The sequence below is a fragment of the Lampris incognitus genome, chromosome 5 (genome assembly GCF_029633865.1).
Source record: "Lampris incognitus isolate fLamInc1 chromosome 5, fLamInc1.hap2, whole genome shotgun sequence".
NCBI lineage: Eukaryota > Metazoa > Chordata > Actinopteri > Lampriformes > Lampridae > Lampris > Lampris incognitus.
Window position 1 is genome coordinate 20,541,408 of NC_079215.1, and position 24,773 is coordinate 20,566,180.

Here is a 24,773-nt window from a genome sequence, read left to right on the forward strand (position 1 = left end):
GTCATTATGGGGTATTGTATGTAGATTGATGACAAAAAAAAAGGAATTTAATCCATTTTGGAATAAGGCTGTAACATAACAAAATGTGGGGAAAGTGAAGGGGTGTGAATACTTTCCGGATTCACTGTAGTGATCATATCGGCTTTGATGGATGTGATCACGATAAGCGGTTTCCCCTGTGCTATGGTTTTAATTGCCAATGAATGAATTTTGTACACGTTCATGTCTATGAGCCTATATAGATGTTTCATGGTACATAAATAACATTCTGTGCCATTTCATGGCATAACGGCCATACAACAAAAATATAAATGACAACTCACCAGGAAATACAGCTTCGATGTACCAAGTCATTACTCCATAGAGGACGGCGTCAATCAGCATGAGGCAGATGGAGGTGGTCAGGTTGTAGCTGTCCTCCTCCAAGGGGCTAGCCAGCAGGTTGGACCACTGGATGCCCACGCCCTGCTCCTCAAAGAGGGCGAAGTATTCACAACCAAACCCGAATGCCACAGGGGACAGCAGGCTCTGTGAGAGGAGGACGTAACAGGGCAGAGATAAGCAAGATGTTACAGGAGATGTAATGTACATATATATGAATGTATGTATGTTTAGATATGTTGATAATTCCTTTGGATCTAATCAAACCGGGTGGAACTGGAAGTCACTGCCACTTCTGAATAGTGATTTTCCTTTCCTCTTATGGTTCAAATATAATTTTACCCTTGGACTAAACTCAAATACATAAATGCATTGTCCTAGCATGTTTGAATCATGTTGCTGCATAGGGTGCTCATCTAAAAGGAGAGAAAAATGCACATGGACTGTATTTCTCCCCAAAAAAGCTCAACTATGGCCATGAAAATAAAACGGGGTGTATTTCGTAAAATTCATATCGAGTAACCTTCCACACACTAAAACTCTGGACTGACTTGTCTGATGCTTTTTTTGGAATACCTATGAAAAAAAATCTTATATAGTTTTGAATGTTACTGACATTCACTCCACACAAATTACACTACTGAAAGCCATCAGTGTGACAGTCACCAAATTTTAGGCAAAACCATGAGGTGTAATTGGTTAAAGTCACATATTTGGTAAACTGACAAACTTAAAATCAATCATGCGTTTGGTTTATTTTACTTAACAGTTGGTCACAACCAATCACAACCCACTTAACAGATACTCAGCAACACAACAATGTCCTTTTTGATTTGGTGGGCATGGAGGGGATGGATGGGCGCAAAAAAATATTGGGGGATGCTAAAAGCTCGATCTGCCGCCTACATGTTGTTGCAAAATTGCATTTTTCCCAGTTTTGAATACATTTCTCCCATTCATTTTTGTATATGAATATAGATGCCACACACCACCACGACTTTAGCCCCGAAGCCCACGTAGTCCTGCCAGGCGACACACAGCACGTAGGGCAGATACAGGGTGAAGTAGATGATGCCACCGCATGCCGCCGCCAGGTTGGCACGGGAGAACAGAGTACTGATGAGAAAACACTGCATGATGGTGACCACAGCAAATGAGCCCAGGAAGAGAAACACCACACCGGGGTCGCTGTACGGCAGCAGGTTACCCATCTGAGGATAGAAGAAGGGATGGGGGATTAGACAAATGAGGTGGGTAGATGAGAGAGAGAGCGAGAGAGACAACAACGGGGAACCATGCCAGCTGATTTTATTCTGGCCGCCGCAGAATTACCGGTCAATCTGTAAATTTAATCGGTCATTATGCACATTTATCCTAACATATAATTTAATAGGCCACTGCGTAAATCTAATAATATTATTTATTAACAATACTGCTTATTTGTGGTGGTGGGTTTCAAAATGCCTTTATCATTGTACACTGTCCGTAGTTCTGAAGTGTCTGTCAGTAATGGTTGCTTGGCTGTGTGCACGCTGTCATGATGTGCAGCTTTACATGAAATTTTGTTGGTTTTGTGTGGTGGGAGGGGGTGGCTGTCATGTGTTTTGCCCCCCGACCCATTGTCAACATATTCTGCTGAAGTGTGCACACAGCTTGTGGGATTATTTGTAAGGAGGATTTGCATTTTGTTTAGAAATGAGTAGTTTGTTGCTGTGGTGTTAACACTCACTCTCTCCATGCTGTTTGCTCATTGTGTTGCTATGGCTGGATTACCATCTTAATTTTTGTTTCACAGCTGGAATTGTCATAGGTAACTTTTGCAGTACCATAGGAGAGGACGCATTAAGCTAGGCTGGTAGTTTGCTCCCCCCCCAAAAAAAAGGGAAGAAGGGGGGGGGTCAGAGGGCCACGGTTTAAGAGTCACGGTTTGCTACTGGAAGAGAAAGCCAGAAATAAGATACAGGGGTAGGTTTTTTTGTTGTTGTTGTAGTTTTCTTCAGATGTGATTGCAGATTAATTGGCTGTCTGTACAGATGTAGAACTGGTGGTGCGTAAAGGTCACATCTCTCTTACTCACCTTCAGTATCAGCACCAGCAAGCCAGCGCTAACCAGCAGCGGGATCAAGCTGCTAATAAACCAGCTCAGCCACAGGATGCCATTGTCCAGCCCCATGATCCTCATGGTCTCCTTCAGCCGCGCCTCCTTCTCATAAACTACGCCCTTGATGATGATGGCCACCGAGTACATCCATGCCAGGGTCATGAAGAGAGGCATCGACCGGCTCATCACACGAAGGAAACTATAAGGGGAGAAGAGAGAGAATTTTTATTTCCCATCATAACTACACCGTCTACTCCATCCATCCATCCATCCATCCATCCATCCATCCATCCATCCATCCACAATCATCTTAGTGTAAGTGATGCCTATCGTAAGGTTTATATTCACCCTGCACATACATGGTATGATAATCGAATGGTAGAAACCAGCTGCTCTCTTGGTTGTGGGGTGTCTATATGACTGGGAGGCCTGTGGGTGGCTGCTGTAACCTTTGTCCTTAAATTAGTTAATGTTTTGTTGAACACATGTCAGTGTTTGTCTCTATGTCTCTGTCTTACCAGATACATGTTGTCATTTTTCATCGCCAAGTTCCCTTGTTTCACGTGTGGCGATTGTCCCCTTCTTGGAGACGTGATGCTGATTGGTTGTTTAGCTGATCACACTATCAAAAACCCTGTGCTCTTGTCATCCACCCCACAGATCATCCAAAGGATAGAGTAATTATATACAGTTCTTGATAATTAATAAACATCACCTTTGCAGGTGGAGAATTTGAACTTGCAGATTCTGCTGACAGCACAAGTTTAAAAAAAACGAATGGTAAAAACTTGTCTTTCCCACCGTCCTAGTTTTAATTTGTTCTCATGTAAAGTGTATTGCACTGAATTGTTTTGAAATGCAATGCAATGCAAATGCAGTTGATTAATTGGTTGTCTGATTGATTGAACAGTGTCATAGTGAGAGGAAACACAAGACAAAGCAGACCTTTAAAAAGACCAGTATGATATACTATTATAGAGGTAATATAAGACAGAAATCAATCTTTCTTCAATTCTTTCCTTCTCTCTAATCATCTATGACTGATCATCCATCTATCCATCTTAAATCCATTCTCCTGCTTGCTATGCTCACTCACATGTCATCTACATAGCAGGGGTAGGGCATCTGTTGAATATAGACACCCGTCTTCTCCTTGGTGCCAGTAACAGCTCTGATGATGCCTTGCTCAATAACATCCTGAAGATAGGAGAAACCTCCCCAGATATACCGCAGGTCTTCAAAAGGGTCTGCCCTAGGACCAGGGTCCCAGTACCTACAATACAAAACCAAAAGGGTTAGGAAGAATATAATAGAAAACTGTTTCTTAGAAGTAAGGCAATCAATTATAGTGATCGTCAGATAAGTCCTGTTTTGATGCACTGCTGCTCTCCTGCACTCATATTGTATTGTAGCGCGAAAATTTGGGAAGCAGGCGGAATCGAATCGGAGTTCCCCACACCAAGGGGGGCTGCGCTAACCATTCAACTAAAGGGTTGGACCCGTTAGCCAACGGGCTAGTGAGTCTTCACATCCGTGGTCATACACTGCTGCAGTATTATGGTTTGCAACCCGGTCTAACCTGTGACCCAGAAGATTAGTAATAGGCAGATCATTGCACACAGCATTGGCTAAAGCTAACGACTTTTTTCTTTTTATATCCACTGTGCCAAATGCCCAAAAGTTAAAACAGAATTGTGCTGAGTCTCAAACAGGTTTCCAAATGTACAATAGACAGTGCTACCGTCTGCTGGATAAGGGGGTTGTGACCCGTCCAAAAATGTTTGCAAGTGCAAAGAAGGTGGTAAGAAGAAGGGCAAAATCTTGTTTTTCTGCACCTCCACCACTGTTCTCTCTTAGCTTCTCCCTTGTATTTATTCCATCACTTGGTATTGTCCATTCAAGGTAGGATTTCACAGAAATACCATCAACAGTGATGCAAGTAAGATGTTCTCTACCACCTTTAACATGTTCAAACGAATCTTCTTTTGGTTGAAAAAGTGTTTTTAAGTGTTTCCGACATGTCAGCTTGCTTTTCTGGGTTGTCAGCTAGAGAAAAGCATGATTCATATGAGCTAATAACTGCTGAGCCGTGACAAAAAGCATCTCATTTACAATGTCAACGTTTTGCATTCAATCAGGATATGACGTAAATCATATATTTAACTGAAAATGTGCGGTCATACTAGACTTACTTCCACTTACAAAATTTAAGACAATGATCCTGTATTGTTCTGTTCACAGCAAAGTTGTACTTTGCATCTGTGACACTGTGTCCTCGTTATCGTAATGGTGGTAAATGGTTGACTCTGATCCTTACCCATCCTTAATCTTGTTCGTCCTCTCAACGTTGTCAATATCCATGCGGATCTTGTAATTGACGTTGGGTGGAAGGTCAGTGCTGCTGCTGGATGTGATGTCCGGGAAAACGATTCCCGCCCAGAACTTCTGGTTGTCCAGTAGACCCATGGACTTGTTGACCAAACGCTCTTCATTGGCTACTGGCTCCAGTTTGTCAAGGTTCACACACTAGGAAAGAGGAGAGGGTTTTTAACAGACACCGACCAAAAAAGAAGTCGCTTTTTTATTAGCTGTTGTGAGGCAACAAAGCATTATTAATTGCTGATATAATTTAATTTTATCTGTTGGTAATTTATACAATGAAGTCCAATTAAGATCAAAATCTCTTGAGAGACATCTCTTCACATACATACACACATAACATATACAAATTCAATTGTATATAGTGAAGAAACTCTACAGCACAACAGAAGAGTACAAGTTCAAAATGACTGGTTAGTGTCAGTTACTAAATAAATCAGGTGCAGATCTCACACCCAAGTAAACATAATAAAGCTAGCAAGTGAAATTTAACCTTTTGCTGCATCTGTTATCACTTTCAAAATGGCATTGTCACTTTTTTCCCCCAATTGGTGAACACATCCACTTCCAACCACAGTTAAATCGAGACAACTGAGACAAATGCGCCATTGAAAGAGTAAATCTTAGATTTTGCTTTCTGGATACTGCATACAGTTCAGTTGCTCTCTTTGAAATATACTTATTTGACCGGAGATGTAAGCCTAGGCTTTCCTTGACATAATGAGTGTGTTGGAGGTCACTGGGAATTTCAAGCCTTATTAAAACAGTGTGAGCACTTCTAAAAACCATAGGTGTGACATTCCACATCCTGTGATGCCTTGACACACTTCCCAGCATATAAAAACCAACTTTTACAAGGCCGAAACTGTTTGAGGTCCTATCAGTTAGTAGGTCAGCAGGTTATCTGTTGATAACGCCATGATTAGTGTCATTCCCGGGGACATTTCACCAGGTTTGGTGCTTTTTTTTCCCCCATGGGACAATTCTTTCTCTGCATTTAACCCATCCTAGCTGTGTAGCTAGGAGCAGTGGGCAGCCACTGTGCAGCACCCGGGGACCAACTCCAGTTGTTCTTTCCATTGCCTCGGTCAGGGGCACAGACAGGAGTACTAACCCTAACATGCATGTCTTTTTGATGGTGGGGGAAACCGGAGCACCTGAAGGAAACCCGCTGCAGATACAGGGAGAACATGCAAACTCCACACAGAGAACGACCTGCGATGACGCCCAAGGTTGGACAACCCTGGGGTTCGAACCCAGGACCTTCTTGCTGTGAGGCGACAGTGCTAACCACCGTGCCGCCCAAACTGCTGGGGCTGGAAGTTGATAGAAGTCTTAACTAACTGAATATTGAAACTGAGATGAACCTCGTCTCAAATGGGAACTTTATTTTATTTTTTTTTAAAGATTTTTTTTGGAATTTCTGCTTTATTCAGCAGTGACAGTATAGATAGACAGGTAATATTGGGGGGGGGGGGCTGACATGCAACAAAAGACGCTGGCTGGATTCGAACTGGTGACGTTGCGACTATGTGGCCATGTGGTATGCACTGTAACCATTTGGCTATGGAGGCGCCCCCATGTATGATGTAGGATACATAGAGCCCAGAGACAAACACCAGCACACTGTGTCTGGTCTGTCATGGTACGTATGAGATCATCTGGTTGAACCTGAAGGACACAGCTTTCCTTTATTTATTTTTTTATTAAAGAAGGAGTTTTTATGCTGGAAAGAGCCAGAGCAGGTGACTTTATGCATACTCAATAATCTAGGTAAGAAAATCAAATAAAGTTGAATCAATTCATCTAAATGTTGTATCCAGGTGAACTGATTCAACCCTCTTTGAGCCAGAGCAGGTGGATAACATGATAGGGGAGGGTTTGATACAGAGGTCATGAGCTAGAATTAAAAATCCACAGTGTCGCTGCTAAACGTCAAGACTGTCATCTTGCATGTGGTTTGAAGTTGGCAGAGGAAAGCATGATGACTATGATGGGGATCTGTTTGTGACGCTTGCCAGACGTCAGAGATAAATGACATGGACATTTAATTACATTTCTTATTACGCCATGAAACCTACATTATTAACATACCCGAGATGGCCTTGCATATCTAAATGAATAACTATTCCTCATCAAGTAGAATACTGAGCATTGATGGGGCATTTGGGTGGGGTTGACGGGTGGGTTGTTCGTCTGAGTACTGTAATGATGAGATTTGACATAACGACCCATTACAAGAGACAGACGACACTGTCATCATAACTGTGATTAGATTTGCTAAGACCGAAAAGACCAAGAAGAACATTCCAGTTCAAGGCTTGTAATTGCTGAACCAGGATCTGGATGCAATTAACAATGCATTAAAAAAAACAAGCATTATAAGGTCTGTAAAGCTTGACCTTAGTGGCCAACAAGTGTTGACCTACTGCAAAATAGTTCTCAACCCGATTACAGAGTAAAGGGTGAGATGACAGAGAGAAAGAAAGAATCCCCCCCCCCCCCAAAACAAGCCCATTTAGTAACTGATGTAACTGCCACGCCCTTGAAAACAAAAACATCCCTAACATAATTGTACCCTGAAAAGACAGACAGTCCTCAGATTAACAGATGAGGCCATAGTTTACGTTATGCTTTTTTTCCCTCCTCTTGAACTGAAATGTTATTCAGGTCGTCATGTCTTCACCTTAAGATCCATTATGTCTGTGAAAAAAACTGCATGGATGCCAAATGGTGATTGAATATTTGCTATCCGGGGTCAAGGGCTTTGGGAACACTTTGACCAAAGAGCCGTGAATAGAAAAAAAAAAAAAACCAAAAAAGAAAACCTTATTTCATTTTTTCGGTCACTCTTTCAAAGGCACTTCTGAATAAGCACTGTTTGGTTTTTTTTAAGTGATTGCCAGGTCGCTTTTTTGCTGTTTTATGTTGTTTCCCTTCCCCAATCAAAACAGGATTCGTTCCCATTTAATTTGCTTTTAATTTCTAGTTTAGTTTTGCTAATGGTTATTTTTCACACACCATGCATCACACTTTGACGTGTGTTGCTGTTTTTGTTTGTTCTTTCCTCATTTGCTCATTCAGCTTTTCATTTTACGGTGAAGCACTTTCTCACATTTGCTCTCAAAGGTCAGACACAAAGCAAGATTTGATATGATCACCATTGCTCATTGCCATTTGAAAATTTTCCTATATCTTGACTTCTTGACTTTTTGATGACAAACGGTTTTCATTTCACCCGAGATAATACAGACTGGTAAGTGGAATATACACACACACCTCCATAAAGCGTGAGATGGTTTGTATGGCTTGATCCGTCTCGTTAAAAACGTCTCGCCAGGTGTAGGCAGAGCCTGCCGGCCGCCGGTCCTCCGACGCTTTAGACAGAAAATTGGACACGTCCAACACCCGCCACTCTGTCTCGCTGAGTTGAGTGTTGAAGAAAGCAGCGCTGGCATTATTCTGGAGCAGGGTCTGAAACCGAAATATGGAGAAAGAGAGAAGCCATCTTCTGAGTATGGGGGAAAAATTTATATGAAGTTATATGGTATCATTCAGTCAGCGTAGTTGTATAGAAAAGGGAAAATCCACAGAAAAGAGGATGTATACCACATCAATAAAAACTTTTTTTTCTCTTCATTTTAACCCCTTTTTCTCAGACTACCACATGCCTCCTCCGATACATGTGGAGTCGCCAGCTGCTTCTTTTCACCTGACACTGAGGCGTTTTGCCAGGGGGACGTAGTGCGTGGGAGGATCATGCTATTCTCCCCCCCCGAACAGGCGCCCTGACCGACCGACCAGAGGAGGCGCTAGTGCAGCGACCAGGACACATACCCACATCTGGCTCCCCACCCGCAGACACGGCCAATTGTGTACGTCGGGACGCCGGACCAAGCCGGAGGTAACACCGGGATTTGAACCGGAGATTCCCATGTTGGTAGGCAATGGAATAGACCGCTATGCCACCTGGATGCCCAGTAAAAACTAATCTTGAGTTGCATTTTTCTTTTTGCACAGTCCACATATTTGTTTCAAAACTTGTTTGAAATCCATCTTCAACTTGTTTACTGTTCGGATGAATCCAACAGCTATGACTAAAGTGGATTCAGGAACTAAAGAATACTGCCATGCAGTGTTGGTTATACTCAACCCCCCAAAAACTAGAACATCACAGGCATTTTGGTGTGATTTGAAATGTGTTTAGTTTTTTTTTTTAACTTGCATTTTCCCCTCAGCAGAATGGAGACTTAACTGTGTGTAAGAGCTACTGGTAATGAGGAAGTGGTTAATGGCACAGGAAAGAAAGGAAAAAAACAAAAACAAAACTTGGGCCTTAACAGTTTACATAACTTGCAATGTTAGAACAAAAAAGTTTTTAAAATGTTCAAGCTTTTATTTTCTAAAATATAAATGAGAAAGATAACCAATCATTTCATTCCATCAGAGCAAGAGAAACTCTTTTCCCATTAGGTGGCAACAATGCTTCTGTGCAATGGCTGATTTCTGCTTCAAAAAAGCTATTCTAGGCAGGAAAAGGTACATTATGCTGTATGTATTGCATAATGTACATACATATCGCATATATGTACAGTAATTGCAATGACCTTATCAATGGAGCAACATTACTGCATTCGTTTCGTGGTCCTACTGGGACTCCAATCTTTGGCAATGTTAGTGCAAATCTTACTTATTGAGGACTACTTGTACTGCCCTCTTGCTTTGTTTCTCAATTTTCCATTTCCTTTACTGGTATGACAAAATGGAGCTTTGTATTGCCAAAGCCTTCATAAATAAATTTGTTTGAAATCAAAAACATGAAAAGGTGAATAAATTCTGCTTAACATTTGCATCTCTATCTCTCTCTGCCAGTGCAACAGATATATCTTTATATGGCGGTCAGGTCAACATCATGATATTGATATTTAATCTAAGGAATCTGTGTCTGTCATAGCTGAGAGGTTATCAATAGCAACTCATATCAAAGTCCTTTGGCTGAATCAGTTCCTGTTACCGTGATCTGAAGATGAGTGTGTCAGGTGAATTGGACACTATAAAATGCCCATAGGTGTGAATGTATGAGACTGGGAAGTGTTTCTGCTTTATGACCAATGCCAACTGGTAGATTCCACCCCTACGCCGCGACCCTGAATGAAACTTTATTGAGTACAAAGATTTAATGTCTTTCTACTCATAGAATTGAGGCTTGTTGAGGTGTCATATGGACAACTTCCCCTTTAAAAACAGAAAAACGACCTCTGTTGAAGAGCATGTCCTGCCTGGAGAGTCCTTCCATTACAAGTTGCGCCAGACTCATGATTACACTTCAGCCATGGATTTGCAGAGATTACCATCATCAAAACAGCAATTTAAAACTGGAACATTATGGGGCTGGCTGCAGAGGCGGCACAGTGTCATTGTGTGTGTGTGTGTTCACTTCACTCACCCTGACTAGATCCATCTCCTCGCTGTTCTCCATGAAGTTCCAGACTTTAGTCCTCACCTCCTCCCACATCCCACCTAAATCCCTCAGCACACCGAGTTCCTGGAAGGTCTTATTCACCTGGAAAATGCACACATGCACACACACACACACACACGTCAGTTTTTTCTCCTGGAGGCTATGTGGCTTCACGTAGTACATCTGTTGGGTGCTCCTTGACACAAGAACATACTGCTGTACCTCATGGATGATTCTTTGTGTGGCTGGTGTATCTGGGGTGTATAGGATTTTTCCCATTAAAAGCGGCTTCAGCGCTCTCCAGATCATCCTGGAGATAGGGCTGGACTCCAGGCTACGCATCATGTTGTTACAGTAGGGAGCTGGAACAAGAAATAGGAAGCACAAGGTAAACATAAATAAACACAGCCTTTTTTTTTTTAGCATTCCCCCTTGTGTACAAACAGTGAGGAAGGAAGGTTCACAGGAACTCCTTTTGGGTAACCTATTACAAAATCTCCATGTTTCATCAGCAGGATATGAAGTAAAAAGGAGAACTCAGTGCTGTTTTTCACAGTCGCACTATACATTTCAATTATAATAATGGCTTTTTAAGCGGATACAAAAGACTAATTTTAGATTCACAGAGATAGACGCTTTATTGTCCTGCATGAGGAAATTTGTTGCCATAGTCTGTGCATTAAAAAAAAACAAAAAAACAAAAAAAACCATGTATGTCACACAGCACTACACAGAAACTAGTATTACATACAACATACATATGTACAGGATGTACATTAGGACACAAATACTCAGATGGACTTGTACTTATCAATGGATAAATACAAGTAAAGTGAAGAATGGGTGACTGGGGTTGTGTGCTATAGGAAGTGCTTTGCATGCGATGGTTTTTCATTTGAAGTGTGCGAAATTAGGAGCAGGAAGGCTGTTAATTTTTGATTCATCAGTTGCATTTTGAAACACGAAGCTTAAAGCGAACTTGCCAGTTTTGAAATCGTCACCTCTGATTGATCAAATCCCTCTTTAAAAAAAGAGGCAAAACTAAGTGAGATCCCAGTTGATGCTACAGCCAGCCCACAGGTACTCACTGGATGAGTTGTCATAGAGGGAGACGGGCTCGCTGTCGCTGTCGTTACCATGGATTCCAAACAGGGCCTTGTAGTTATTGTCTTCGTACCAGTTGAGAGACTTGATCTTGAGGCCGCCCCCTTCAGGATGACCACAGAAGATACGCGACACAGCTTGGTACATGAGGTTAGGGGAGCCAGTGGCGTTGCCTGTCAGGTACTGGATCTCCTTACGCATGTCCTTCCAACTCTTTATACTGGCAAGCTGCAGGAGGAACACACAAACATGAACAGAAATCCCTGCATGACCTCGGCAATTGGATCATGAAGACCTGGTCTGTCTTAAATTCTTCCCTTTGGCAAGCGACACACACACACACACACACACACACGATTCACTTTCAAGGAAGAATACACACAAACACAGTATCTACTTTGAGGAGTACAAATTATGAAAATCAATTTGCACTTCTGATGCAAAAATGTAAAATAGGAAAATTTATTATTCAAATAAAGGACTTAAATGGAGCAAAACATCTGCAAAAGACCAAAATTCTTTTCCATTCATAATCTGAAACGCGGTTAGATAACATCAACATCAAAATGGATGTGCTGAATTTGCAGGGCACATCCATCTACCTGAATGGATGCTGATTCACACCTGCTCACCGACACGCTTCTTTATGTTCACATGTATCACATAGCATATGAGACCTGCCTGAGAAAGTGTGTGTGGATGAGTTTGTCTGAAAATACATTATGGTTATGTGCAGTTTCTGAGTCCTTGTTTAAACTTAAAAGGTCATCTTCATTAATGGGCAGCACCTGAAGGCAGTGTACTATGTACGAAACACGCATGAGAGTGTGAACTTCAAGTTTTGAACCTAATAAAGGTTATCATGCAAAGTATGGGTGGCATTTCAGAGACTCTTAGTTGCCGGCCTGGCTAAGATAAATATAACTCTCTCTCTCTCGCTCATGTGCATGGTCTGATAGCATGCAACAATCTTTCTCACAAGCCTAAAAAAACAAAAAACAAAACAACCTATGCCAAAACATGAAGTGGTTTTCTTGTTCTTCAAAACTAAGAACATATTCTGTCAGTGTCTTCGTTATCAAACCACAAAACCAACACAGCCACCTTTGCATCTGGAAATAACTGGTTTGCATTTGCAAAGTGTTTTTTTTTTCTACCTCTTGTTTCAGTTAGCCCCTCATTCACTTTCATTTCATCCTTTGTTTGAGATTGGATGATTTTGACCATAGATTAAATTCTGCTATATTTATATTAATGCTTGTTTCTCCAACTTGTCTATCAAAGTGATTTGGCTAACTCTGTTAAGATTCATAACAAAAGAGTCACACCAGCATATCTTTGCAAAATGCACAATTGTCAGTTCTAAAAAAACAAAATAGCATATGGCTACTGATTCTATGACACCCTTTAGGATGTGTAGTGCATATTTAGGATAGGCTGCGTTAGTTAACCAAAAGGAAAGAAAACATATTCAGGATGCAAATCAGCTCATGAAGCTGGTATCCAACTCTTATCTGTCCACAATACAGGTATATATATATATATATATATATATATATATATATATATATATGCAATAGACATAAAAACACCCTTACATGTTGTACAGTTACCTTGCTCCATCTGAATAACACTCAGTTTGGTTCCATTTTAAGTTGCATAAGGCTCTAAGTTTGCTTTGCGACTTGCTGCTGCACATCAGTCTCCTTCCTCCATGTTGAATTATTGCTGCGTTTTATGCATTTGTCTGTTCAATGTGTATGTTTACAATGTTTACTGTTTTGTTTTACATTTGTTGTACTGTTATGATGTGTAACATTATGTCAGGTAAGTTGAGTTCACTGCAGTTCACACAGAGGTAACCACAGGCCAAGTGACAAGTCATCACTTGTCTCCAGTTAGTCTGGAGACTATGCAACACATGCGTGACACCACATTGTCATCAGGAAAGAAAGAAAGTTGTTTTGTGTCAAATAAAAAAAAAAAGAAGCAAAAAATTTCGTTGTTGCCTCCGAGTATAAAACAGAGCCGTTACTGAGGGTGTTGTGGACAGTGAAAAATAAACTTAGAAAAAAAAAAGGATAGAAGGGAAGAGAGAAGGGGGGGGGGATTAGAAAACGAAAAGATGGACAGAAAAACACAGCAACTACGAAACAGCATTAAGTGTGTGGTGAATGTAGGGGAAATACAGGGAAAAAATGGAAGGGAGAGAGGCAGGAGGAGAGGAGAGAACAAAGGGAGGTAACTATCGGTCATTTTCCCAGTAGGAAAGCCTCAGCAGGCGCGCACACACACACACACACACACACACACACACACACACACACACACACACACACACACACACACTTGAGATTTGCCACATTTGCCTCTTTTGAGGTTAAAGTTTGACCATCTGTTTATGTTGTGATGACATTTTACCTCATATTGTGTTGTATAAAACGAACACACACACACACACGCACACACACACACGTGGGTGTTAATTAATTCAAGGTTACATTTAGACTGTTTATCTGTCTTAGCTCCTAGCATTTTTTCTAAGGTTTCTCCGTATTCTGCCCGGCAACAAGAGGTCAGACGCTGCTTTCCAACAAAGGAAAGTCATCCTGGGTAAACTTTCAACTCAAGACACACACAGCGAGACGTCCTATGTGAGATTAGTTAGCGGCTGAGCCTAGAGGCGTGTCGACGGGTCACATGCTTTCCGGCCCTTTCACACAAAGAACTGTGTGTGTGTGTGCGTGCATGTGGGTCTTTTCTGAGTGCTTGTAAGTTTACACATTGAATAAGTCCCGGTGTGTGCGTATGTGCGTAAGCTTGATTGTGCAGTTGCATTTGATAGCATGGGTGTGCGCATACCGGTGGATGCAAGTGTGTGTATGTGTGTATGGCATGCTTATGCTGGAGCCATCCTCTCCTCTCTTTTCCCATCAGCGGGAGATACAGTAACAGTGTGTGCATGAGAACAGAGAAACGACTTCCTCTTCTGTTCTGGTCCACTCTGCTGTCGGACACATACAAACACACACACACACGCGCGCGCAGTAGTGTGTATGTGTGCATTTGTGTATGCGCACGGGCTTGCACATGCCTGCTGAAGATGCATGCACGTATGTGTCATTTCCCTCAAGGCAACACTTGCTTACGTTAACAAGGGTGAGTAGGTGAGTAATTTGAGGTTGTCTCACGCTCTGGCACACACACACACACACACACAAATAGCCTCATTTGACTCCGAGTAACCCGCAGCTGGGGAGCCGGCTCTGAGGTTACTAGAGTTCATTCTTCCGCTCCGCGAGCCCACTCCGCCAGACAGGCCGGGCATAGCAAAGCAGCTCCACAACAGCAAATTCACGACTTATCATAAAAGTCACATATTTAAATGCATTTCAGCCACGCCGTAAATCCCTGCATTTCTGAATTCAGGATATCGCATTGAAATATGTACATGTGGTGTGGAGGAGGTTACTCGAGTTCATATCCTCTGTTTTCTGATGCCACATAGGCTCTGTAAGGCAATCAGAAAGAGCTAAAGCAAAAAAGGCTCAGGGCAAAATAACAAGAGTGTAAATACACTGTTGAATTTTAATGATATGGGTCTGGCGAAGTCCCACTAAAAGACTTGTGTGTGTTTGATTACGGATGGTATTCTGCACTGAGGCCAACTGAGAAAACCTTTGGAAAGTGTGAAATGAGCGCTTGGCATGGATTTCCCCCATGACTTTCTTCAGGTTAAAAAAAAAAAAAAAAAAAAAGCTACCCAAAAAATAAACCGTTTCACGGCTGTCGGTGACGAGTGATGGTTTTGGGTCAGAGGTTATCAGAGTTTATTTACACGCCCTGCCCCTTCCACTGGGCTTGGAAACCGTTTAAGCTACTTAAGGCCCCTAAAGAAGATAACTATAAGGAAGGGTTTGTGACGGAGGCATTAACAAACAAAATGAGCACACAGGAACCGAAAATTTTTTTCACACTTGCTTATCGAGATGGATTTTTACAGCTGAAGTTACTTGGGTTCAACTCCAACTAAAAAAAAAAAAAAAAAATTAAGATCATTTGGCTGCTTGTCACTCTGTCACTGTTGTATCTGATGAGAAGGCCTTTGGATTAGCTGCTTCAGAGGTTTGAGTGTGAAGGAAGTTTAGATTTCAAGTTTCCTTCACGACAGCTACAGGAGTGAACAGACAGACGTACTGAAGATAAAGTACATTTCATCATCGTCATCATCATTATCCATCCATCCATCCATTATCCCAACGGGGGTCACAGGGATGCTGAAGCCTATCTCAGCAGTCATTGGGCGGCAGGCGGGGAGACATCCTGGACAGGCCGCCAGGCCATCGCAGCCCCCCCCCCCCAGCCACCCACCCACCCACACAACTAGGGACAATTTAGTATGGCCGAGTCACCTGACCTACATGTCTTTGGACTGTGGGAGGAAACCGGAGCACCTGGAGGAAACCCATGCAGACCTGGCGAGAACATGCAAACTCCACACAGAGGATGACCCGGGAGGACCCCCAAGGTTGGACTACCCCGGGGCTCGAACCTAGGACCTTCTTGTTGTGAGGCGACCGCGCTAACCACTGCGCCAACGAGCCGCCCATCATCATTATTATCATCGTTATCTTTATTATCATTATTATCTGTCTTTACAGTTTGTTTGTTTTCTGTTTATTGTTTTGATAGATGCTTAAAGTTCATGTGTAGCAGAACAAAGGTAGTCTTATAAGGTGTCTTCTCCACGTGCACAAATCAATTCCTATTGTTAACTGTTGGTTGATAGCAGAGGAATGACTATATGTGAGACTCACTGAGTGTAGCACGTCTGTACACACTAATTGGAGAAATGGCCTTGGTGGGATGAGAGCTCGAAGACATGAGATAAGGAGAAGAACAGACAACTGCCCTATAAGAGAGACTACTGTATTCCTCGGCGCGCATTCAAGCATATGGGTTTGAGTGCGTCTGTTCATCGAACATATATTAAAATCATGTGACAATACTGTAAGCGATTTTTTTTCTCACTCCTCATTTAATGTTAGGGTGGAATTAAATAGTTGCCATGACAGTTATGTTCTGCATAATTGTGTTATCCCCATGTTGTCGTTCATATGTTTCCATCTTTTTCGAGGATATGCAGGTTTTTTGTTTTTGTTTTTTTGCGTCTCTGAAAATGACAAATCACTACATGGCCAAGTTTGAACAGTGGGTGGGGTTGATTACACCCCAACAGCAAATTTTATTCCATCCATCCACTACCCGTACTGCTTATCCTGCTCTCAGGGTCGCGGGGATGCTGGAGTCACTGGGCGGCAGGCGGGGAGACACCCTGGACAGGCTGCCAGGCCATCACACAGGGCTGAAAACACTAAGGTGGATATATACTAGTTCATGTTGAATTATCAATCGCTTTTGCAGATGTAAAGCATACTAGCCCTAACAGCTCTTCTGCATATCTTAGTTCGGTTTAATCATGCGTTGTACACTAACAGTGTGAAGTACCTGCAAGCTAAGCTGCAGAAGGACTGAAGAAAGAATATGGTGCAAAAATAAAAATGTCAGTTATATTACCATGACATACAGCTGGTTAAGTGAATAGCAGATGTTGAATATATCACACACACACACACACACACACACACACCCACCCGCCTGTGGCTCTGGTCTGCCAACTCATCAAGCAAGAGGCCTATACAATGAAGATGTAAAGTCCTGAAGATTGTTGTTTTTGTTAAACTTACACACTCCTATGTTGACAAGGCTAATGGAATTATTATTTGACTACTAAATCCCAGACATCCATTCAAAATAAAAACAGCTGCCAGTGTTTTTGTGACTGCAACTTTCCCACCACAAAACAACAACAAAAAATAAAAATGTGGTTGAATCTGACTTTTTGCAACTGATGTTTTAGTATCTGGTAGTAAAGGTGGCTTGTTCTGTCATATCTGTTAATTGGCCACAACAACTCTGTTGTTTACACTAACTGGTACCTGCCTTGTTTTTGAGCAATTTCTGTCCTTAACTCTAGTCGTATAACGCAATGCACCGTGTCATTTGTCCTCCCATGGGAAAGTCCTGCACCATACTGAAATGAGCAGCTCCAAAATCATTCATGATGTGGGTATTTCAGGATTAGTCTGGATATTTGTGGATTAGCTATTGTCTTAAATGCAGTACAAACTACCAAAAAGGAAATTTGTTTGCACATAAATCGAGATTTTAGCCTTGAGTGAACTTTCAAACAATACTTTTAACGAAATTGTCACAAGGTTTGCTTGTTTCTTTTCCAACTCGCGTGTGTTTCTATGGATAATTGTGTGTATGTGTGCACGCATGCATGAATGCGTGCGTGTGTGTGATAAAGGGTGTAGCGGGGAATTACACCAACCTCCACAGCAAGTGCACCCAGGCTCTCCAGAAGACCATCAGTTGCTGCAGAGACCTCTTGAATGGCCTTAGGATCCGACTTCACGTCCTTCTGTTGGAGAAGATGGGAGGTTATCGGCCATCTCAATTATAATGGAGAGCTATTACACCGTGAAAAAATATTTTATATACCTTGGCTTTGCTGTTGTTGCTGCGTGTGTGTGTGTGTATGTATGTATCTCTTTGTAAATCTATCCATCCATCCATTATCCAAACCGTTTATCCTGCTCTCAGGGTTGCGGGGATGCTGGAGCCTATCCCAGCAGTCATTGGGCAGCAGGCGGGGAGACACCCTGGACAGGCCGCCAGGCCATCACAGGGCCGACACACACATTCACACCTAGGGACAATTTAGTACAGCTGATTCACCTTATCTTCATGTCTTGGGACTGTGGGAGGAAATCGGAGCACCCGGAGGAAACCGACGCAGACACGGAAAGAACATGCAAACTCCACAGAGGACAACCCGGGACAACCCCCAAGGTTGGACTACCCCGGGGCTCGAACCCAGGACCTTCTTGCTGTGAGGCGACTGTGCTAACCACTGTGCCACCGTGTACATGTGTTCTGTTATGCTATGACAGACGTAGCTCCTCAAAGAGAAAATCAAGATGGTGTGTGTTTGTGTTTGAGTGCATGTTGTTGTCTGTCACAAAAAGTTATCAAAAAGGTGTCAGTGGCGACGGGACAGCTGTATAGGAAAAGAGAGAAAGCTTTTCTCTCTCTCTCTCTCTCTCTCTATGGGCACTTATACCCACTTTTGCACCATCTCTCACCGTCTCTCTCTCTGTTACTCCATTTCTACCCCGCGGAGTACATTGTGTGTTAACACACAGAGGAAAGGTGATGCAGGACAAAGATGGAGATAATGCAGGGAGTGGGTGGGAGGGGAGGGAGAATTTTACAGGAATGCATGGAGGTGGGGAGACGAGGGTAGTCAAATGAACTTTCACAAGATTGATTCTGGGTTCTGGCTTTTGCTTTTGGAGTCTGTCCAAACTATGAAGCAGTGGAGGGGCAGTGAAATTCCTTGCTCTCTTTGTCTCCTGTCACATAATGTTAATGTCAGAGTAAAAAGGCTACTATTGTCCCAGAAGTCTGTGAAGAGTTCATCTATAAAGGCCTCCAAGCAGTTTCCGTGCATGTGTGTATGCGCGCAGGTTGCTCAAGTTCATACTGTGTAAGAACGTCCTCATTTGGTATGCCGTACAATGCCTGAAATGCAGCCGCTCTCTGGAACACAGATTTTTCAACTCATCTGTCAAACAGGAGCCACGAAATTGAAAAATGTATATTCATTCCTGTTAACTATTTTATCTGTACTTCATTTCACTATGTTCTAGAAATTCTGTGTTTATATAAATAATGGTTCTCACTTCCTGATAATTTTTACTGATATAATAATGATATAATAATCATTTCGTTACATCGACCCGCACTTGTGGACGTACACCAACAAGAATGTTCAATGAACGAATGCTCGAGATTGAGAGAAGACGAGCGATCTTCTACCACCAAATTAAAATTAGCCAACAGCATATTGACGCCCATGTTCTGCTAAAAATGCCCAGCCGTGATTGGCTGTCAGTCAAATCAATCTCCCTCCCCTCATAAAACCCACCCAACTGTTCCATTCAGATATACATAGAATTGTGGGCCCTTTAAGTGTTTTTTATGAATTGTGGTGTTGCTTAAAGGAATTCAGTATTGACAAAAGAATGATGGCCGGGGACCCACTAGTGCCGCTACCTATAAATACTGGAAAAAGATGGGGGAAGATTGCCTTCTAATGGTTAACCATAAACTCAGTGGGATAATTAATCTTCTCCTTTTTTTTCTTCAGTGAGAGAAGTACAAGTGAGGATCGATCCATTTTAGTGTCTAGTGACCTACTTTTTGAAGAGACTGTCCCTTACAGGACATGTTTCTCGAGCAGTCGCCATGTGGATTTAATTTTGGGAGATTCTGACTGCTCAACGTGATCCTTTCTGATAACACTCAAGCAAAATGCTGACATGTGTAACCATCAGGCAGAGGTTGGTGAAATTTGGGAAAATGACAAACCAGAAGACAAAAGTTCAGTGAGTTGAAATGTGCCAATAACAGTATACAACCAGAAATAAGAATTCACTTAGTCATGGACTCGGTGTTTGGACAGAATGAAAACCATCTGGCTCCATGTGTCATGTTTTCTAATTTTTTCCAAACATCAGATGTGGATAAAATAAGCACACAATTATTCATATGAATCAAAATCATCCAGTTAATTAATGAAACCCATTCTTTGCTAACCCATGTCACTCTAATGTTCTGCACAGATGGATTAAACCCAAACACTGTCTAATGTACAACCAAAAGAGCGACCGACACTTAACAAGATGTCCAGCTGGACTCACCCGAATGGGTTTAAGGAAGTCCAAGTTTGACAGAAAATGGCTCTGGGCCTTGTTCAGCCAATCATTTGACGATGTGCAGATGATTTCCTGGGTGAGGCGAGACACGTTGCCGTCGGCGATGTGGACGAACTCTTCGAGGGATGTCGTGTTGCAGAGATCTCTCAGATGGAAGCCAAAACCTTTGGTGAGGACCTGTAAAGGGAGAGAAAGGAAGATGGGGGGGGGGGATCCAAAATTACAGGTCAGAAAAAACACAGGACCCAAGTTTCTCAAGTTGTTTCATGAAAATCACCCACCCGTTATATTCATTTAAATCCTGGACGACTGCTGGTGATAATATCACAATATGGAAATTTACACATGATCAGCATATATCATGTACACCAACCATCCTGGTGCTCCGGTTTTTATTTGCCTTTTCAAGACCATGCGAAACCACACAAGAATCATCACTTTGACAAACTGGCTGGTCATGCACACCATACAATAAATACAAAGGTTTTGACCCCATGTCTGAATACGGGAACACAGTTCACTGGGTCAGACGATGCCGAGTCAAGGGATACTGTCATGGCCCCAGCCGTGCCACCAGTTGTTTCCCTTGTGGTTTCCATGCGTGTCTTCTCCCTGGTGTCTCCTGTTTTCCCATCTGTGTGTGTATGTGGTGTGGGTATGGCTTCCGTCCTGGGCACTCTCGAGCTCCCTCCTGATTTGTGGCTCATTCACCTTACCCGCTCAGCCTGCACACCTACTTTCCATCAACCCAACAGTACATCTACTCCGGTTCTCCATCCACTCATCCCCAGATCTGTTTGAACCACTGTGGTAGCCTGCCGCTCTCGGCCGCTCTGCAACTGCATATTCAGAGTTATTCCTCATGTTGTTTGTGGTACTTGTATTTATCGTGTCTCCTTGTGCTTCCAGGATCACTGCTCTCCGGCCCCCCTGCCTGCTTGCTCACATCATGTCCAAACTGGACCCGAGTGTCCAACTATCGCGTCGCATTGGACGCTCTCCGTCCATGCTGAAATCGTCATGTGAACAAAACCATATCCCCATCAGCTGTGAGCTCAAGATCAGACTGGAGACGTTCCTCATCAATGACGCGGTGCTTTTCAACGTGAGCGACAGGAAGTTGATATAAACAGGGCATCTGACAAAGGTTCATCTCAAAACGATGCGCTGCGTCGCGACAGTTAGGACATTCAAATAGAAAATAAAGCAATGAAACTGATTTTATTGCTGACTGCTCGCGTTCCATATAGTTAGGACAAAGTATTATCCTCAGCTTGCCACACTCCCTTGTCCATCTATCCTGCTCAGCCCAGCTTTGCCATCTGCCATTCAGCTCAGTCCAGCTCTGCAATTGCCTCTCTACTTTCTGCTTTGCCTGCCATCCTCATTCCCCTTTTTTCCTAAAATAAACCCCTTTTACATTAATTTATTCCATTGCCTGCCTGTGTCCGCCTCTACTGATCCTAACAGATATTGTGTAAATACAAGGTGAGCTCTGCACATAAACACCACTTGCATGTGACATATCACCAAGATCCCTCACAGGTTGTTCTTGGGATCTTTTCTAAAGGGACAATACTGGAATCACACTGTCTGGGAAAAATGGACAGACACAATACAGGGAAAGTGATTCTCTTCAAGAAAACTTACATCCTAGTGATCAAGGGTTACAAAACACACCCAAAAAAAGTTTGATTGTTACTTCATTTTTCTGTATCGGATTTGGAATGGACCTTGTAGGTTTAACACCCCCCCCCCCCAAAATATGCACACACACACACACACGGAAAACCATTATCTACCTGTATCCATGGGACATATTTGTCTCGTCAGGGGTGGGCAGAGGTATATTTTCCTAACTGTGACTTGTACAGTCATGAGGACCTCTAATAAACATGTGAACATGCACACTCATGTACCCTGCACACTATGTTCTCTCTTAGTCACACACCCAATGTTTCCCAAAAACACACACACACACACACACGATTACAAAGTGTGCTTTTCCAAGAAATTACAGCATTCAGAACTGGATAGAGGCACTTTTTGCTTAAACAGAGTCAAGATGGTCGAGAGAGGGAGGGAGAGAGAGCCTCTCACGTGCCCTTTAAATGTCCTTGACTAGTCTGTCTTATGTCATCGTTTCTGTCCATCAAAGAACCCCCCCCCCCCCCCCACACACACACACTAAGGGATGGTAATCTTTCCCCTGATAAAAAAAAACAAAACATCAGGGCTTATGGCAGTACATGGTGAAAGATTGGGGGATCAGATTCGTACAAAATCATCTAGTTTTTTTTTATGTTCATCTGTTTATGCATTTGATGAGCATGAGCCACAAGGAAAAACAGGTCTTCCCAACTATATGTAGTCAGAAGAGAAATAATATGAGAGAGAGACAGAGAGAAACCACAGGGATGATTCATGTTCAGAGGCAAAACAGTTTACCGATATTGCAGGTGCTACACGCATGTGCGACAGTGTGTGTGTGTGTGTGTGTGTGTGTGTGTGGCATAAGCCTGTGTACGTTTGCAGACAAGAGCGCAAACCCCTCTCTCTGCACGTGAGGAGAAACGAGGGAGGGGTGGAGGGAAGATGGGGGGGGGGGTGCTAGTCATGTGACTATAGCGCACCAATCCAATGGTAGGAATTATGCGAATGGAGGAGAGAATGAGAGAACGTCGGGATGGAAGATGAGAGGGAATTCATTGGAATGAGTGACTGAAAAGAAATTCAGAGTGAAGAACAGAGACATAAACAAGGAAGAAAGCCAGGTTAAGGCTCAAAACAAGAAACAGGGAGAAACAAGGCAGGAAGAGTAGAATGATATAAATGAGAACAGGCGGGTGAGAAAGAAAAACGACAGAAGGAGAGAAGAGGGAACGAAGCCATTGAATGAGATCAAAAATCACAAAAAAAAAGTAATCTGGATGTCCAGGGAAGAGGAGACATTTTGCTCCGACGCCCCCCCCAATCACCCACCCATACATAGTGATTTTACTGTCGGGTGTTAAGAGCTTAACTGTGCCACAGCAGATACTGTCAACCCAAGGTCATTGGATTTAAGCACAAACCATTGTGAGCTGTATGGCACTGACATTTTGCACATAGGAGAAAACAAACAACAACAACAAAGTGTGTTGTTTGATTTTGCTGTACTAACAGCAGCAACCAATTTTGTCATTGGCCTGCCATCCTACATCCCAACAGTCCTATAACAGAATATAACCATGTTTCCATCCAATTGTCAAGCAAATTTTAAGTGAACCTTTCTAAAGCTGCAAAAATAAAAAAATGCAAATTAGTTGTACTTCCATCAGATCTGTTTAGTGAATAAAACATACACACACACACATACATTTAAATATATATATATATATATATATATATATATATATATATATATATATATATATATATATCTCATTCCCAATCCCTTAGTAGGAATAACACTATATTTTTACCTTCTCCAGGTTGACATCCGCCTCCACTATCTGTCTCATGGCGTAATGGGGAAGGGAGGCGTTGTGGTGCAGGAAATGGGACAGGGTCTCGTTGTCTCTCAAAAAGTCCTTCAGCTTGAAACCTGAGACACAGAGACACCGGCAGACTTGTGTAAGATGACTTGAGAGAGACGTCTTAGATCAATAAATCAATATGCTTAACCTTGCATTCAAGATTCATTAATTTCATTGCCATATCAACTTTACAGCTGATTTGGAATTTGTTTTAGTGTGCTCAAAGATGACAACAGTACACATATAACTGCACAATACATACAAGAAGTGCCAACAAAAACATACTGTTACAATTATAATTCAGTTAATGCAACCATATGTCCCATGCCCTTAAAAGGACAAATTAAAATGCATGTGCTTACAGAGACTGTTTGTACAGTCGGTGAACCATTTAGGATGTTGATTGCTTTGGGGTAAGTGCTATTGTGGAAGTGAGATATTCTAGTCTTGATAGTGTGGAGTTTTTTTCTCCCCAATTGTATCTGGCCAATTACCCCACTCTTCCGAGCCGTCCCGGTCGCTGTTCCACCCCCTCTGCCACATGCCTCCTCCAATACATGTGGAGTCGCCAGCCGCTTCTTTTCACCTGACCGTGAGAAGTTTCACCAGGGGACTGTAGCGCATGAGAGGATCACACTCTTCCCCCCAACCCCCCCCCCCCAAACAGGCGCCCCGACTGACCAGAGGAGGTGCTAGTGCGGCGACCAGGACACATACCCACATCCGGCTTCCCACCTGCAGACACAGCAAATTGTGTCTGTAGGGACACCCGACCAAGCCGGAGGTAACATGGGGATTTGAACCACCGATCCCTGTGTTGGTAGGCAATGGAATAGACCGCCATGCCAGCCAGATGCCCCACTGTGGAGTCTTTTACCCAAAGGGAGATGATCAAACAGGGGGTTGACTGGGTGTGAGGGGTTCTTTAAAATGTTGAAACCTTTCTGTTGAATGTGAATATGTACAATCCGGAAATGGTGGGG

At 42.7% G+C, this 24,773-nt stretch overlaps 1 protein-coding gene across 5 annotated transcripts in view; it reads right to left on the reverse strand.

Annotated features, from left to right (window-relative positions):
- The window catches only part of LOC130112581 (phospholipid-transporting ATPase ABCA1-like), an 80,730-nt gene that overhangs the window by 31,427 nt on the left and 24,530 nt on the right, over nt 1–24,773 (reverse strand). For 4 of the 5 annotated variants that reach the window (XM_056280017.1, XM_056280014.1, XM_056280015.1 and 1 more), the window contains 12 exons: nt 23,737–23,858; nt 20,258–20,449; nt 17,824–17,913; nt 11,411–11,654; nt 10,545–10,684; nt 10,308–10,424; nt 8,141–8,335; nt 4,800–5,008; nt 3,579–3,755; nt 2,459–2,681; nt 1,371–1,592; nt 324–528 (listed from right to left, as the gene is read on the reverse strand). In XM_056280017.1, the coding sequence (XP_056135992.1) occupies nt 324–528; nt 1,371–1,592; nt 2,459–2,681; nt 3,579–3,755; nt 4,800–5,008; nt 8,141–8,335; nt 10,308–10,424; nt 10,545–10,684; nt 11,411–11,654; nt 17,824–17,913; nt 20,258–20,449; nt 23,737–23,858 (2,136 nt within the window). The remainder of the gene's footprint in view (nt 1–323; nt 529–1,370; nt 1,593–2,458; nt 2,682–3,578; nt 3,756–4,799; nt 5,009–8,140; nt 8,336–10,307; nt 10,425–10,544; nt 10,685–11,410; nt 11,655–17,823; nt 17,914–20,257; nt 20,450–23,736; nt 23,859–24,773) is intronic. The other variant, XM_056280016.1, reaches the window with a different exon arrangement.